At 40.2% G+C, this 13,203-nt stretch overlaps 1 protein-coding gene across 1 annotated transcript in view; it reads left to right on the forward strand.

The window, feature by feature from the left end:
* The first annotated feature begins 438 nt into the window (after nucleotides 1-438).
* Nucleotides 439-13,203, forward strand: part of LOC131687653 (CKLF-like MARVEL transmembrane domain-containing protein 4) — a 36,585-nt gene continuing 23,820 nt past the window's right edge. Inside the window, exon 1 of the mRNA XM_058971752.1 lies at nucleotides 439-1,471. Within this exon, the coding sequence (XP_058827735.1) occupies nucleotides 1,310-1,471 (162 nt within the window). The 5' untranslated portion in view covers nucleotides 439-1,309. The remainder of the gene's footprint in view (nucleotides 1,472-13,203) is intronic.

Genomic DNA, 13,203 nt, shown 5'->3' on the forward strand with positions numbered 1-13,203 from the left:
GAGGAGAGGCTACACGTTTTCTGTACCAAACAGCTCGTAGTCAGGGTTACCATATTCACAGATTTTTTCCCGGTATTATTTCAAATTTATTTACCTGTTTTTAGATACAGACACTTTTTCACAAATGACTGAATTTGACACGTTTTTAAGAATAACTCAGATTTCTACAGAACTTTGTAATTAAGCATATATTTCCACAGATTTTAACAGATTTGTTTTCTATTTCAGGCATCACAGATGGTAAAAATATTCATTGAACTGCAACGAAAATTCCAACGTGGCATCCCTGGTCCTAGTTCCAGTGCGCAGAGTAACCAGCTTCAAAACAGAGAGAGTTTAGACGAGACCGGTCCCGATTCGACCCCGCGAGAGAGCGAAGCGACGATGCAACTTAAGCCTAGTTCCCTCTCTGATACTATCGCCTAGCAGGCAAGACCAGACCGCCACCAGTATCGAATGTACGATCCCCGCGAATGGAAGTCGGAACCGTGTGACGACGTCGCGCATTACCTTTTGAGTTTGTTGGAATTTGTCAAGTAGCAGCACTAGCAGCGGCAGGTAACAAGTTCCGAATCCAGAAAAAGACTTACGAGCGAGAGAGAGAGAGAGAGCGAGAAGAAACTGGTCGCCTGTTCCGGTGTGCAAAGAAGACAAAAATACCTTACAGCACACACCTGTTTTTTTTTTGTGTGCTACTATCTATACGACCCGTTCGTGGTTGTAAGGTATCTTTTATTTTTTAGTGTTCGAACGAAACAGAGCAAAAAAGTGCGCGAGGAGAAAATGCATATTTAATCAAAGTTGATAATTCAGTCGGGTGTCTAAGTTGGGTTAGTTGGAAGTTTGCTGTGGCAAGGGTGTCACCAGAACCAGAGAGCTCTAAGTAAGTTATTTCGAGTGTCGCGCGCTGCTAGCGAAAAAGTATCCGGGTGCGATCACATTCCCTGTCGAATTCGACGACGATAGGACGGATAGTGTGTGCGGTAGTATTCTATCCATCCGTGTCACGCTTCTCTTGTTTTTGGGTGCGTACAACTACGCTTCAAAAATAGACCGAGCAACGCAGCAGTCTCTGACTGGTGCAGGCGGGGGTGTCGGGAGGACCGAGGAGGACCATAGTTGAAATTGAAGAAGAAAAAGAAGACGAAGTGTCACACCGTGGCGGTGGTGGTGGTCTAGTGTGCGGAGAAAGTTTTGTGGTCAAGCGACTGTGTGCGGTGAGACCTTTTCTTGGGTCCGAGAGCGCGCGCGCGTGTGTAAGGGAGTCGGCAAGCTCAAACAACAGTAACAACAAAAACAACAGTAAACCATGATGACAGAAACCGTGGTAACGGTTGAACAGTCGCAGGCGGCTCCTGGTTCCAATGCAGCTCACCAGACACAGGCCAAACCGGACAATAGTCTCAATTGGATCAAGTTCAATGTGCAGTACTTCCAGTCGATTCCGGGGATTTTGAAGGTGGTGCAGTTGGTGAGTAGAGTTTTGTTTTTAGTGATGTTTTGTTCTGTGGGGTAGGGCAGGGCTGGATCAGTCGAATGACTAGACTAGATCAAAGTAGGTTGCGCATGACTAGACGCTATGTTTCTAAGAGACCTTGAATATTTTACAAGGTTTGACATTTGTGATCAGTCATTGAAGATTAGTTTTAGGTACTTATTTTGAATGTGAAACAAACTTAAATCTTAAACACCATTTTCTAGAGTTGTCAGTCTAATACCCAACTAGAACAATGAGCTATTATTGTTGATTACAATGTAACGATGTAAATTTCGCATTTTCAGCCTTGAATGCTAGAATAATTGAAAGGTGTGAGAAATATTTCTACAAAATTGATGAAAATAGTCTACCTTTGAAGTAAGTTTATGGTTAATTGAATTTCATGCTGACAACTGTTAAGTCTCTTCAAGAATTTAAGAATAATTTCAGCTTAATTTTCAGATCAAATCCACACTGACAAGACTAGGGTCAGTTACCGATTTGGTTGGGAAAAATGTTTTTTAAATTGCTTCAGTATAATTTTTTTAAATAACAAGTTTATATGCCAAAAAGGCAACTAATTCGAACTACGATCGCCAACTTTTGATGATGTAACTTCGCCATTGCTGGACGACGTGCAGAAAAAAACAACTCTCACAGGTTGCTTTGCTTTTGTTTGGTCCGCAACATTCTCCTTGACCAAGAAAACAACAAAAAACGTGTCAAACAGGAAAGTCTCGTATTTTGGCTAACAACAGGTTTTTCTTCCTCATTCGAACATATGGTGATCAGTTCTGCTTGTCACTTTCGACGTCGTCGGTTGCTAGTTTCAGGAGTATAAATCTGAACCTCTTCACTTGTTTTAAATAGGGAACGCGTCGTATGGCATAAATTCATTTGGTATAATGGTCATTTGGCGTAATGGTCGTTTGGCATAATTAATTCGACATCGAATTTGTGCGCAAAAATTACAGGGTTTTATAACATTTATGACATTCTCCCGAAAGTCATTTCGAATGACGTTCGGCGGAATGTCATTAGCCAGAATGGACCATTTACCCGAATGCCATAAAACCGAAAACCACATTCATTCAAACATAATATAAAATCAAATGCAACGGACGGTAACCCTATACTTATAAGAACTTTTACTATTGTCACAATTCCAACTAAAGTATTACGTAAAGTCCCGTCAAAGATTCTGAATATTGAGCACATCATCATAATCGTCATCATCATCATTGTAGTTTGCTGTTGTGATTTCCCGGTTGCTGTCGGCTAAGAGCAATATCACCACATCACCGGGTCCGTCGTCTATGGAACAACATTTGTTCACGGCATCGACATCAACCAGTACGTTTGCCAGAAATGTATGCGTTGTTTCCTTCTTTCAAACATGAGCAGTTCTTCGAATTGCATAACTAAAACCAAGATCCGCCGGAGGAGGTGGTCACAGATCCACCGTCGGAAGTGGCGGCCCCTCGCAAGCAAACCTGCGATACACTCGTTTGTCCGGATTACTCAAACATAGAGGTTATGAAATGGTTTAAGTCCGGCGGAGCGGAGCCATGTCGAACAGCACCAAACTTAAAGACACCTTACGTAACCTAATATATTTCTAATTATATCGAACGTAACTTATACCAAACGAAAGCATGTGTCACTTGCTGTTATGTCAAATGAACATAACGCCAAACGAACTTATGCCAAATGACGTGTGCTCCGTTTTAAATGTAATTTAAGGTCAAAATAAACTACTTTTTGAGGTTCATCCACAGTGGAGTTGTTCGAATCCCAATCCGAGACTTGAAATTTGGAAATCCCGAATCCGACACGAATCGGTGAAGCAACCTTTCGGAAGTCACGCCAATGAGCAGCTTCTGATAGGTTCGATGATTTTTAATTTTTTAGGCTCGACCCGAGATTCTCTTCTATTATTTACCTAAAACCATCTTCTAAGTCTAAGACTTTTTTGGGGTTACCAAATTGGTTTAGGGTTAGTGGTTAAATTTGGAAAGTTCTGTTAGTGATTCGTTTGGAAAATACACGTGATTCTGTGGGACGAATTTTGTCTTTATGTGATCAGTAAAAAATTGTACTAGATGGAGAACGAAAACAAAAAGATGGGTGGGTAATGTCAGAGACATAACTGCAATGAAGTAGAATACACTCAAGTTTTTCCCTTCTAACTTGTGCTGTAAATTGTCTTCGAAAACTCTAAGTAAGTCGTTTGGGATGATTCTTGTTTCAAATTTCCTAAATAACAATCCCAATCGTTATTTATCAAATTCGAAAATAATACCATCGCATTCAGTGATCTGGAATATGCAAGCAATTTAAAAACAATGAACAACTCAATCTCCTCATCCACCAAAATCTCCAACTAACCCCCACCTTTAAGTAAGCGCAAAGCCAGTGTAGTCCGCCCGTGCTTTATAAATACCTCCAAGAGCACGTTATCCTTACTGCTAAAAACGCATCACCTATATTCAAAATATGAAACGTATATGCCAATTGGTTCATTCAGTGCTGAACTCCACTACGGTACTGATGGCAAACCTACTGGACGAAAGAGAATGAAACGGTTAGCAGTCAAAACAGTAAGCCAATGCTTATTGAGTTACGGTTCTCGCTCCAATGAATTGACAACAGTAAGACGGTTCTCTTCTGATTCTCTCACTCATTGAAATCATTACTGAGAGGAATGGAAACTGACCATCATTTTATTTACAATATAAATACGGTCATGACGGTCGTCCTATTACAAACAACGAGTTAGTAGTAACTTGCATAAAAAACGAGAAATTAAAAAAGGATAACATGCTACCTGTATACAAAACACTGATAATATTTCGTTTACCATACAAATACAAAATAAATGGTTCTCAATCTGCTATCACTTCAAAACGCTCTCTCTCTCGCACTGCTTCTGTGAAAGATAGTTTACTGAAACACTATGCGAGGAAAATGGAAATGAAATAACGGTAATTTTGTAGTGGTTATTTCATATGTACCATCACAATTCAAAGACCATCGTGAGATTGCACAGCATTGGGTGCATTACCGTAGGTAATTACAACCCCGCCAAAAGCATTTTGAAATGAAATTTACATAGTATAAAAATAAACAAGCAGCACACACTCGTTGCACCCTGTGCAGTGTGCTGAACTCAATCCAAACCCACCCTATCAGCTACCTTTTGTAAATCATCGAGTGCACACCATGATCCATATCATAGTGGGGTGTACTACACTCGTTCATTTCAAATCGCGTGCGTAATAAGTTTTACACACAGCAAAGAAACGAGTACAAATTCGAACATGTTTTACGGTGTTTAACCGCTTATTGTACCTCCCGGACGTTACAGCCATGATGTTGCTCGTTTGGCAGGCGAGCGACGAATGATTCAAACGGACAGGCGGTGCTTCTATTTATTCGTATTCGATTGAGTCTCTCAGATGTCACATTCCCCATATTGACGGCTCTGGCCAACCAACAAGCGATCTGCGGTGGACGGGTAACAGCAATCATGCTACGGCGTCAAAAAGCAAACTACTCATTCGATGCGATATTTTCAACCCATTAGTGATTGCAAATTGCGAAAGGCTTGTCGAGCTTAATTCTCAGACCCGATTCATGTCCTTGTACTTCGATTACATGGCACAGAATATCAATTCATCTTCGTATAACGTCAACCGTGCTCATCTCTTAGATACTTTTGATCTAACTGTATTTTTCGACACATCCATGAAGGACGAGATTTGTAGAATGCCGGATCACATTCGCCCACAAGTGGTCCCAAATACTTTCTATAATAAATACCATTAAAGTCGACTGCGGCTAAATGTTCTACACTGACGGATCAATTCCCGACGGGTCCACAGGCTTCGGTATCTTCAACGAAAATCTTGCTGCCTCATTCAAACTCAATGATTCTGCTTCAATTTCCATCGCAGAATTAGCTGCCAATCAGTATACTCTCGGGATCATTGGCACCCTACCCTCAGACCATTACTTCATCGTTTCGGACAGTGTCAGCTCCATTGAGGCTATCCGTGCGGCGAAGCTTGGAGAGCACTCACCGTATTTCCTCGGGAAAATCTGAGTGCTTTATCTGAAAAATCTTATCAGTTTACCTTGGTTTGGGTCCCGTCACATTGTTCTGTTGGCGGGCAATGAGAAGGCGGGCTCTTTAGCCAAGGTGGGCGCATCAGAAAGCGACACTTACGAAAGACCAATTTGCTTCAATGAATTTTTCAGTATCTCTCGTCCGAGGACGCTCGATAATTGGCAAACTTCATAAAGCAATGGGCATCTTGGACGGTTAATTCGCTTCACCCAAATTACTTAAAAGAATCGCAAAAAATGTTTTTTTACGCTGAAATACTTATAACTTACACCTCTTCACCCCCCTTAAAATCAGTCGCAGTGGTTACTCTCGTAGTGGAGGCACATTTCGCTTCTGTAGTTTTCTGATATCACCGCGCAGTCGGAGGAACGATACTGTACAGTTTGTGCAGTGGATAAGCAACAAAACAGTAGAAATAAGGGTTTTGGCGTAAAAAAACTTTTTTTGTGAATTTTTTCTAGAAATGTGGTTGAAGCAAATTGATCGAAACTTTTCTACATTATATTGCATCATTGCAATAACATTCTTTAATTTTTTCATGCAAAAATATCGACAAGCGACTCGGTACAGAATGTTATTGAAATGATGCAATATAATGTAGAAAAGTTTCGATCAATTTGCTTCAACCAAATTTCTAAAAAGAATCGCAAAAAAGCGTTTGTTTTGCGCTGAAACCCTTATAAGTCACCCCCCCCCCCCCCCCTTAAAGTTAGTCGCAATGGTTGCTTTCGTAGTAGAGGCACATTTCGCTTCTTTAGTTTTCTGATATCACTGCGCAGTCCGAGGATGATACTGTACAGTTTGTGCAGTGGATAAGCAACAAAGCAGTAGAAATTCATTGCTTGCTTTAGTGATAGCAATAAGAATAATTTTTTGCTTCCTTTTTGAGCGAGATCAGAAGGTTGACTGAAGCAGAGCTTACCAATAAATGTGTATTTTTTAACATTTTATTTCGCTCTGCTGTTATTTAGTTTTTTTTTTTTGACTCCCTTAGAATCCCTGCCTCCCTCACCCATCTTGCATAACAAAAAAAGGAAGGGTAAAAGATTGGGGTTTACATTAACAACTCCCTCCCCAACACATTCCTTCCCTCACGGCGAAACCATCTATCAATTTATTCTGGCTTGTGCAGGATAGAAAAGCTTATACAGCTTTGGTTTGAGAACTACATTTCCATTTTTAACCCCGTCTTCGTGGCTCTCAACAACAATGACTTGACAAATTATCATTAAATGCCTCGTGCATGTATACTTGCGAATAGTGTCTCTATCCGACCTTACAACTCGTGAGATTTGTTCTGTCATAGTCAATATGTCAATATGACTGATAAAATAAACAGAATATACGTCTATTGTTCGGCACATTCACCATCTTCTGATGATGTCAAAAGGGTTTTATCATGCTATGACAGAAATGGGTATCCACTCATAATCGGCGGTGATGCAAATGTCCATCACATAATTTTGGGACAGCTCTGATATCAATTTGAGAGGCACTCAAATTGAGCTAAAACTTAAGCAATACAAGTCTGCCTATACTCAATAGAGGAAATCGTCCAACATGTGCACAGTCTGGCAAGAATGAGGTGTTAGATGTAACTCTGTGTTCTGACAGTACTGCGCATGAGTTGGCACACTGACACGACACGAATAGACAATAGCGACCCATATGCACAAGAAGCAAATAAGAACATCCGATCGTGAATAGCAAAAAAGAAGGATCTGTGGCGGCACGGATGTGTACACGCAGTAGTCAACTGCGTGCCAGGGTTACCATATTCACAGATGTTTCTGTAATGTCACAGACTTTTTTTCACAATTTTTTATCACAGATTCTTTTTCACAGATGACAGATTTTTGGAAATATTGTGATTTTTCACAGATTTTTTGGAAATTTACCACATATTTTCAAAGATTTATTTTCCTGTTTAAGTCATCACAGATGGTAAAAAGATTTTTTTTTCGCCGAAACACAGATTTCAATGTGACATCCCTGCTGCGTGCACGTGATTCAACGGACAGAAAAGCATTTAAGATCTGTTTTGCATTACAGCAAACGTGGTTTGATCGAATCTAACATCTGTTCGACTTTGCTGTCCTTATTGAGACTGCAAATCACATTCGTTCGATAAAGTGGTCTGTCATAATGAAGAATAAAGTAATAATGTGTAGCCTGAAATTTGGTTTACCTTCGTACTCCACTGTCTGACCGCACATCGACGTGCTTCTCATTCGACTAGCAAAAGTCGAATAAAGCGCAAACATGCATGCTGGTCTTGCATAACTTCCCGGTGTTCGATTAGGGCTCTTAAGTGCTCCATATTGGGGGCACTGTCTGCATCCATACCCTTGTGGTATGATATCAATACTGACTTCCGTAAGCCTAAGCTCCATTTTTACCTTTAGAAAATATTCCACATCACGCAGACTCGGTCGTATAGAGCAAAACTTGATACCAGCGACCGCGGTGTTGGGTCGGCGAGCAGCGCTTTTTCGTCAACTTCACTCATGACGGTAAGAACAAGAACAATGTATTCGTTATGCTTGAGACAATGCACACCACATCGAGTGGCTGCTAGTTATCATTCATTTGATCTTTTTGTAACTTCGACTCGAGCAGAAGTCTCCATTTTCAGATGTTATTACGGTCCATTTTCACTGAAATTTAGCATGAACATTTTTTATTGATTTTATTACCGGCGATGGACAAAATTGGAACGTCGCTAAATTATCTGCCACTCTGTTATAAACAAATAGTGAAAGATGATACGAGTGAGGAGAACCAAAGTTATCTTATTTTTTTAACTTCAACATGGACATCAAATTTTTGTCAAAAAAGTTATTTTCGGAATTTCTGAAGGTTCCGAAAGCTTGGGCCATCATAAACAGAACACTAATGCTCAGAACACTAAGTATTAGTTCAGGAGGGATTGTGCTCTGGCTCTGTTTATTTTGTGTTAACCGTTGGTGTTTTTTTACATTTAAACTGTTTCTCGCTTGCTGTCTAGTCTTCGTGGTATAACTGATCTGCTCAGGTCAGGTGGAAATATCGTCACCTATCGAGACGCGATCCAAGCCAGAGAAGCCGAACATAATTACTTGCATCTTTTTAGAACCAGGGTTTGTTATCTGTTTTGGCTATACTCGTTCCTAATTATCTACTAGCTGGTGCTGAGAGTTTCCCGATAGCGGAATTTCTCCGGATACCGGTGCCCGTTTTGTGAGCTATTTAGTTTTCTATCACTGTGGCGCAGAGATCACCTACGGTGAAATTTCTCTAGTCTATGATATCCCAATATTCTCCGAGTTCGTGTTGTTCAATCGTTGCTATTCCTCCTTAGCTGCTGTTGCTAGCTCGCCGACCGACCTTTGCTGTGTAATTGATTTACTCACAACTGTTGTTAATATTGAAACATGTCGAGCCCTGAAACGATCCAGCGATGCCGACCAACTTGACTTACATCCTTTTACAGCCCCCCCGCAGGGTTTCTTCGAAAACTTGTTTCTAGAATGACCGAACTCAAATCACATTTTGTGTATTAAAACCAGCCCCGTGAATACTGTGTGTTGCCTGAAACTGCTACCAAATGCCAGTAGCGCTAGCTACGTTTCAAGTGTTTAAGGTCTGTTCACAGGAACTGTTTAAAAGTGTAATTCAAAATAGTTAATTATTAACATGAGAAACCATGCTTTTTCTTGCATCGCCTTTTCCCCATAAAATCCGAACGCTTTCATCACCTGAGTACCAGTTAAGCACATCAAAATGAAGTTTGTTTGCATTTGACAAATTTCAGGTCGAGTTAGCAACATTGGCTCGCGGCAATATGAACGTTGCTTAAAGCGCGTTCGCTGTCATTTTTGGCAGCTAGTCGGGCCAGGAAGCCAGCCATTTTTAAAAACAAACGTCGAAACATTCACCCTCTTGATTAAAACGGCTCACAGTATAATTTTTTTTCAGATCAGGAGGTTAAGAAATTTTCAAAAGTAATTCAAAACTCTTAACCATCCCCTAGCGCACACGCCTTCTAATGCTTCATAAAAATATAACTGCAAATCCAAACTAGCAGCGAATCAAAAGTTGATTGAAAATGAGTATAAAATCTGAAATCAAGCAAACCTGGAAGCATTGGACGCAGCCTACTATCCCACCTTGGAGTGGGCGATGTTCATTGTACGTGTATCTGAATTTTGGGTGATTCGACTTTGACAGTAACTAAACGAGAAGTAAGGCATGCTTGGATGATGATTCAGGACAGATAAAATTACTGCTAGCAACTTTGAGACACGGATATAATTCGAAGCATTCTGATGTGGTTTCTGCTTGAGACGAAACCAAGTCAGTTTCTAACCCCAACTGCAGTCAAAGTGTATGAACTGACAGCGGTTGCGTGTGGAATCTGACTTAGTTTCTGGGTCAGGCCAAAACAGCCCTAATTGTTATGTATTTCATGTGACATATCGTGCTATAACTCTTCATGTTTTCTTTCAGAAAATTATAATTCAGATTATTAATCGATGATTGGTATACTTGTGACTTTTAGTCTAATAATTATTTGAACTCGCGACTGGCCGCTAACAAGTTGAGTAAACAGTGTTATTTGCTGTCATCGCGCAAATTCAACAGGGCGTATTGTCATTTTCTCGAACATCATATCCCATTTAGACTCCTCAAGCACATTGGAACGTGGGGTTCTTCTCATTTTGCGAATAAACGATCTCACTCAGCTGGCGCCAGTATTCACCGCACCCATCCATGTTTGGTGTGATGTTCTAGAGAAAACAAGTTCCCGTAGCCGTGTTGCCTTGGTACCGGTGATTCATTTATTTTGTGTTCAAGGCCGCCTCTGCGCTAATGGAAAGAACTTTGATTTCAGCTGTGACAAAAATACACAAACACACTCTAGCCCTAGAATCGGTCATACGATTTAACGTCCTCAAAATTAAGTTTATTCTGAAGTTCATTAAGAATATTATAAGCAAACTTTTATATGAATGCAGAATGTTTCATTTGACCATAGCGTGCACCTTAAAAAAACAACAAAAAACATAAATCTCGCATGCACCTCACACGTGCGAATTTCCAACCCTTGCGTGTCGTGGGAAAACCTTTTTTTTCGACCAGAGCCTTGGCTTACGAACGGTGTTAACTTGCTGAACATATTCAGCGCTGCTTCATGAGCATTTGGGATCGATTCCGGAGGGGTTTTAGGCAGCCAGCCGGCCGGGGGAAACAGCTGGTGCTTGTACTCTTGTACTGTACTCTACTATACTAATACACAGCTCACTTGGCGTGTGGGTTTTTCGCTGTTCGCGAGATACAACCTTCTAGCGTTTAGTTCTGTGCTGTGGCGAACAAACGCTCGGTTCAATTATTGCGGTCAACAAGTTGCTGTAGCTAGCTGGTTCCCCCGTGGGCTGGTTTTGATGCAGTGATTTTCATGCTGTGCATTTGATAGAAGTAGGAATGAGTCCAGAATAGTAATGGGTATGTTATAGAATTACTTCTGAAAAGTTTCGAGTTAGAGACATTACATCTCTATTTTTAGAATAGATTTTTTTTGATCGCAACCCAAGCAATTAAAAGATTCATTTTAGGTTCCGCAGATGCTTTTTGGCTGCTGAGAAAACACGCTGATAATTCCAAATGCACAGAGATTTTGTTTTAGGACTTGGATCAACTTGAAAGTTCAAAGCAAGAAATCTCGTCAGTAACTATGATTTTTTTAAACTGGCTTCTCCATGTCGCAATTTCAGTTAAAAGATCTTTTAGCTTTCGCCGACAAAAAAAAATGAACGGATATTTTTGTAATTTGTAACCTTCGGAAGTCGCCTTCGAACGAGCAGTTTCTGGTATTCAAGGATAATTTCGCAGGACGCAGTGCACTAGCGCAACTGCATTTTTTTTTTCAAAAATATCACCACGAACTACTTTTTAAAGTAGAGCACGCTAGAACACATACGTCCCTTTGAAAATATATTCATAAGTCAGAATGGTCTGGTTGTCTGTGAATCATATGAAGATTCACAAACCGAACACAATTGAAAGATTTCGTTCGAATTGGGCATGGTGGGTTGTTTTGACATGGAACTCATCAACGGAACCATTGCAGAGTTCATTTTGGTATACGTTTTTTGGCCGCCCTGTCACAAAGGGTCTATCTGGTGGATACATTCTATACAACAGTGCCTCGTCTTAATGGATGAAGATCGCTCGTCGCTCTGTACGCTCATTTTCAAAGCTTTTTCATGCGATTTTTCCTGCAACTGATTTTTTACATCTCACTTAGTTTTGTACATAAGCCTTCCTTCATTTTTTTTTCAAAAACCAGTCAAACAGATAAATGCGCAAATTAAATATTACCCGGTTTTTTAACAGAGGTAAGCGACAGAAATGCTACATGCCTTACAATAGTATGATTACCGGGCATTCGAGTATACAGGAATTCCTACCAAAATGCAAGTGTTGGCTGAAATAATTGATGGTAGTGAAACTTTGGTCATTGGAGCAAATAATTTTTTTTTGCTGTGGGCAACTTAGTCTCAGGTTTAGCACTTCACAAAAATCAGCTTTTCGATAAGCGAGAAGCATTTTTTAAACCTGTTATAAATCCCTTAAAGCTTGGGATTTATATGGAAATATATAAGTTTTGGCAGCAATTCAGTTTGTTGCACAACTTGAAGCATACTGTAAAGTCTGAATCGAGATGCGTCTACACGATTTCTCGCCGTGCAATACCGTAAGCGCTATTACAAAATTCATGTCAAAAAACGCAGAAGTGGGTCTCGATTCTTCCTTGGTAGAGACATGTTGGCTAGCACTCGCTTTTCCTTCGTTCCTGTCCATTGCTCCACACACACTCAATGCTAGAAACACACTATTGACGTACGAATATGAAACCGCTACGGGACAACGCTAACCCCAGAAAGGCCCTGCACGAGAGTAGCTAAAAAGCATCTACTGTAATTTCGGCTTTCGAACAAAAAAAATGTCTTCTATTTTTTTTTATTGAAAAATCATTTAAAAAATAACTAACAGCCCTGTGGATGTTTCTTTCTCGCGCATTCGGCAGTGGTACCTTTGTGCAATCTGTTTGAGAAGTCCAATTTGGTTCCAAAAATTTCGCCTTCCGCAAAAATATTGATTGACAAACGTATGCAGTAGAAAATTGCGCGCACAGGATTCAGTCAAATAAACTATTTAAAAAAATAATGGCTGCGGTCTATGAAAATAAAAATAGAACGATTTTGGAAATAGTTTTTTATAATCGAGAAGATCAATTCTATATGTTGGCTACCTTAACAGCAATTGCATACATGCATGATGGATGGAGAAAAAATAGTTTCTACCAAAATTGTTCTCCACCAAGGAGAAATATAGCATAGTGCATCTTACATTGGCCTGCTAAGTCTAACCAACTGCTTCGATTTCAGTAGTTATCATCTACTTAAAATGAGCTTCTTTTCTTGCAGGACATCACGCTTGACTAGAAGTTTGCTCAGGAACACAACTTATGTCTCCGTTTTTTTAGTCCTGTCACTGAGTTAGTGTTAGATTCTGATGAGACGAAATCGAAAAGCAAATTCCACAAATAATTGAG

Source organism: Topomyia yanbarensis, chromosome 1, assembly GCF_030247195.1.
Source record: "Topomyia yanbarensis strain Yona2022 chromosome 1, ASM3024719v1, whole genome shotgun sequence".
NCBI classification, from domain to species: domain Eukaryota; kingdom Metazoa; phylum Arthropoda; class Insecta; order Diptera; family Culicidae; genus Topomyia; species Topomyia yanbarensis.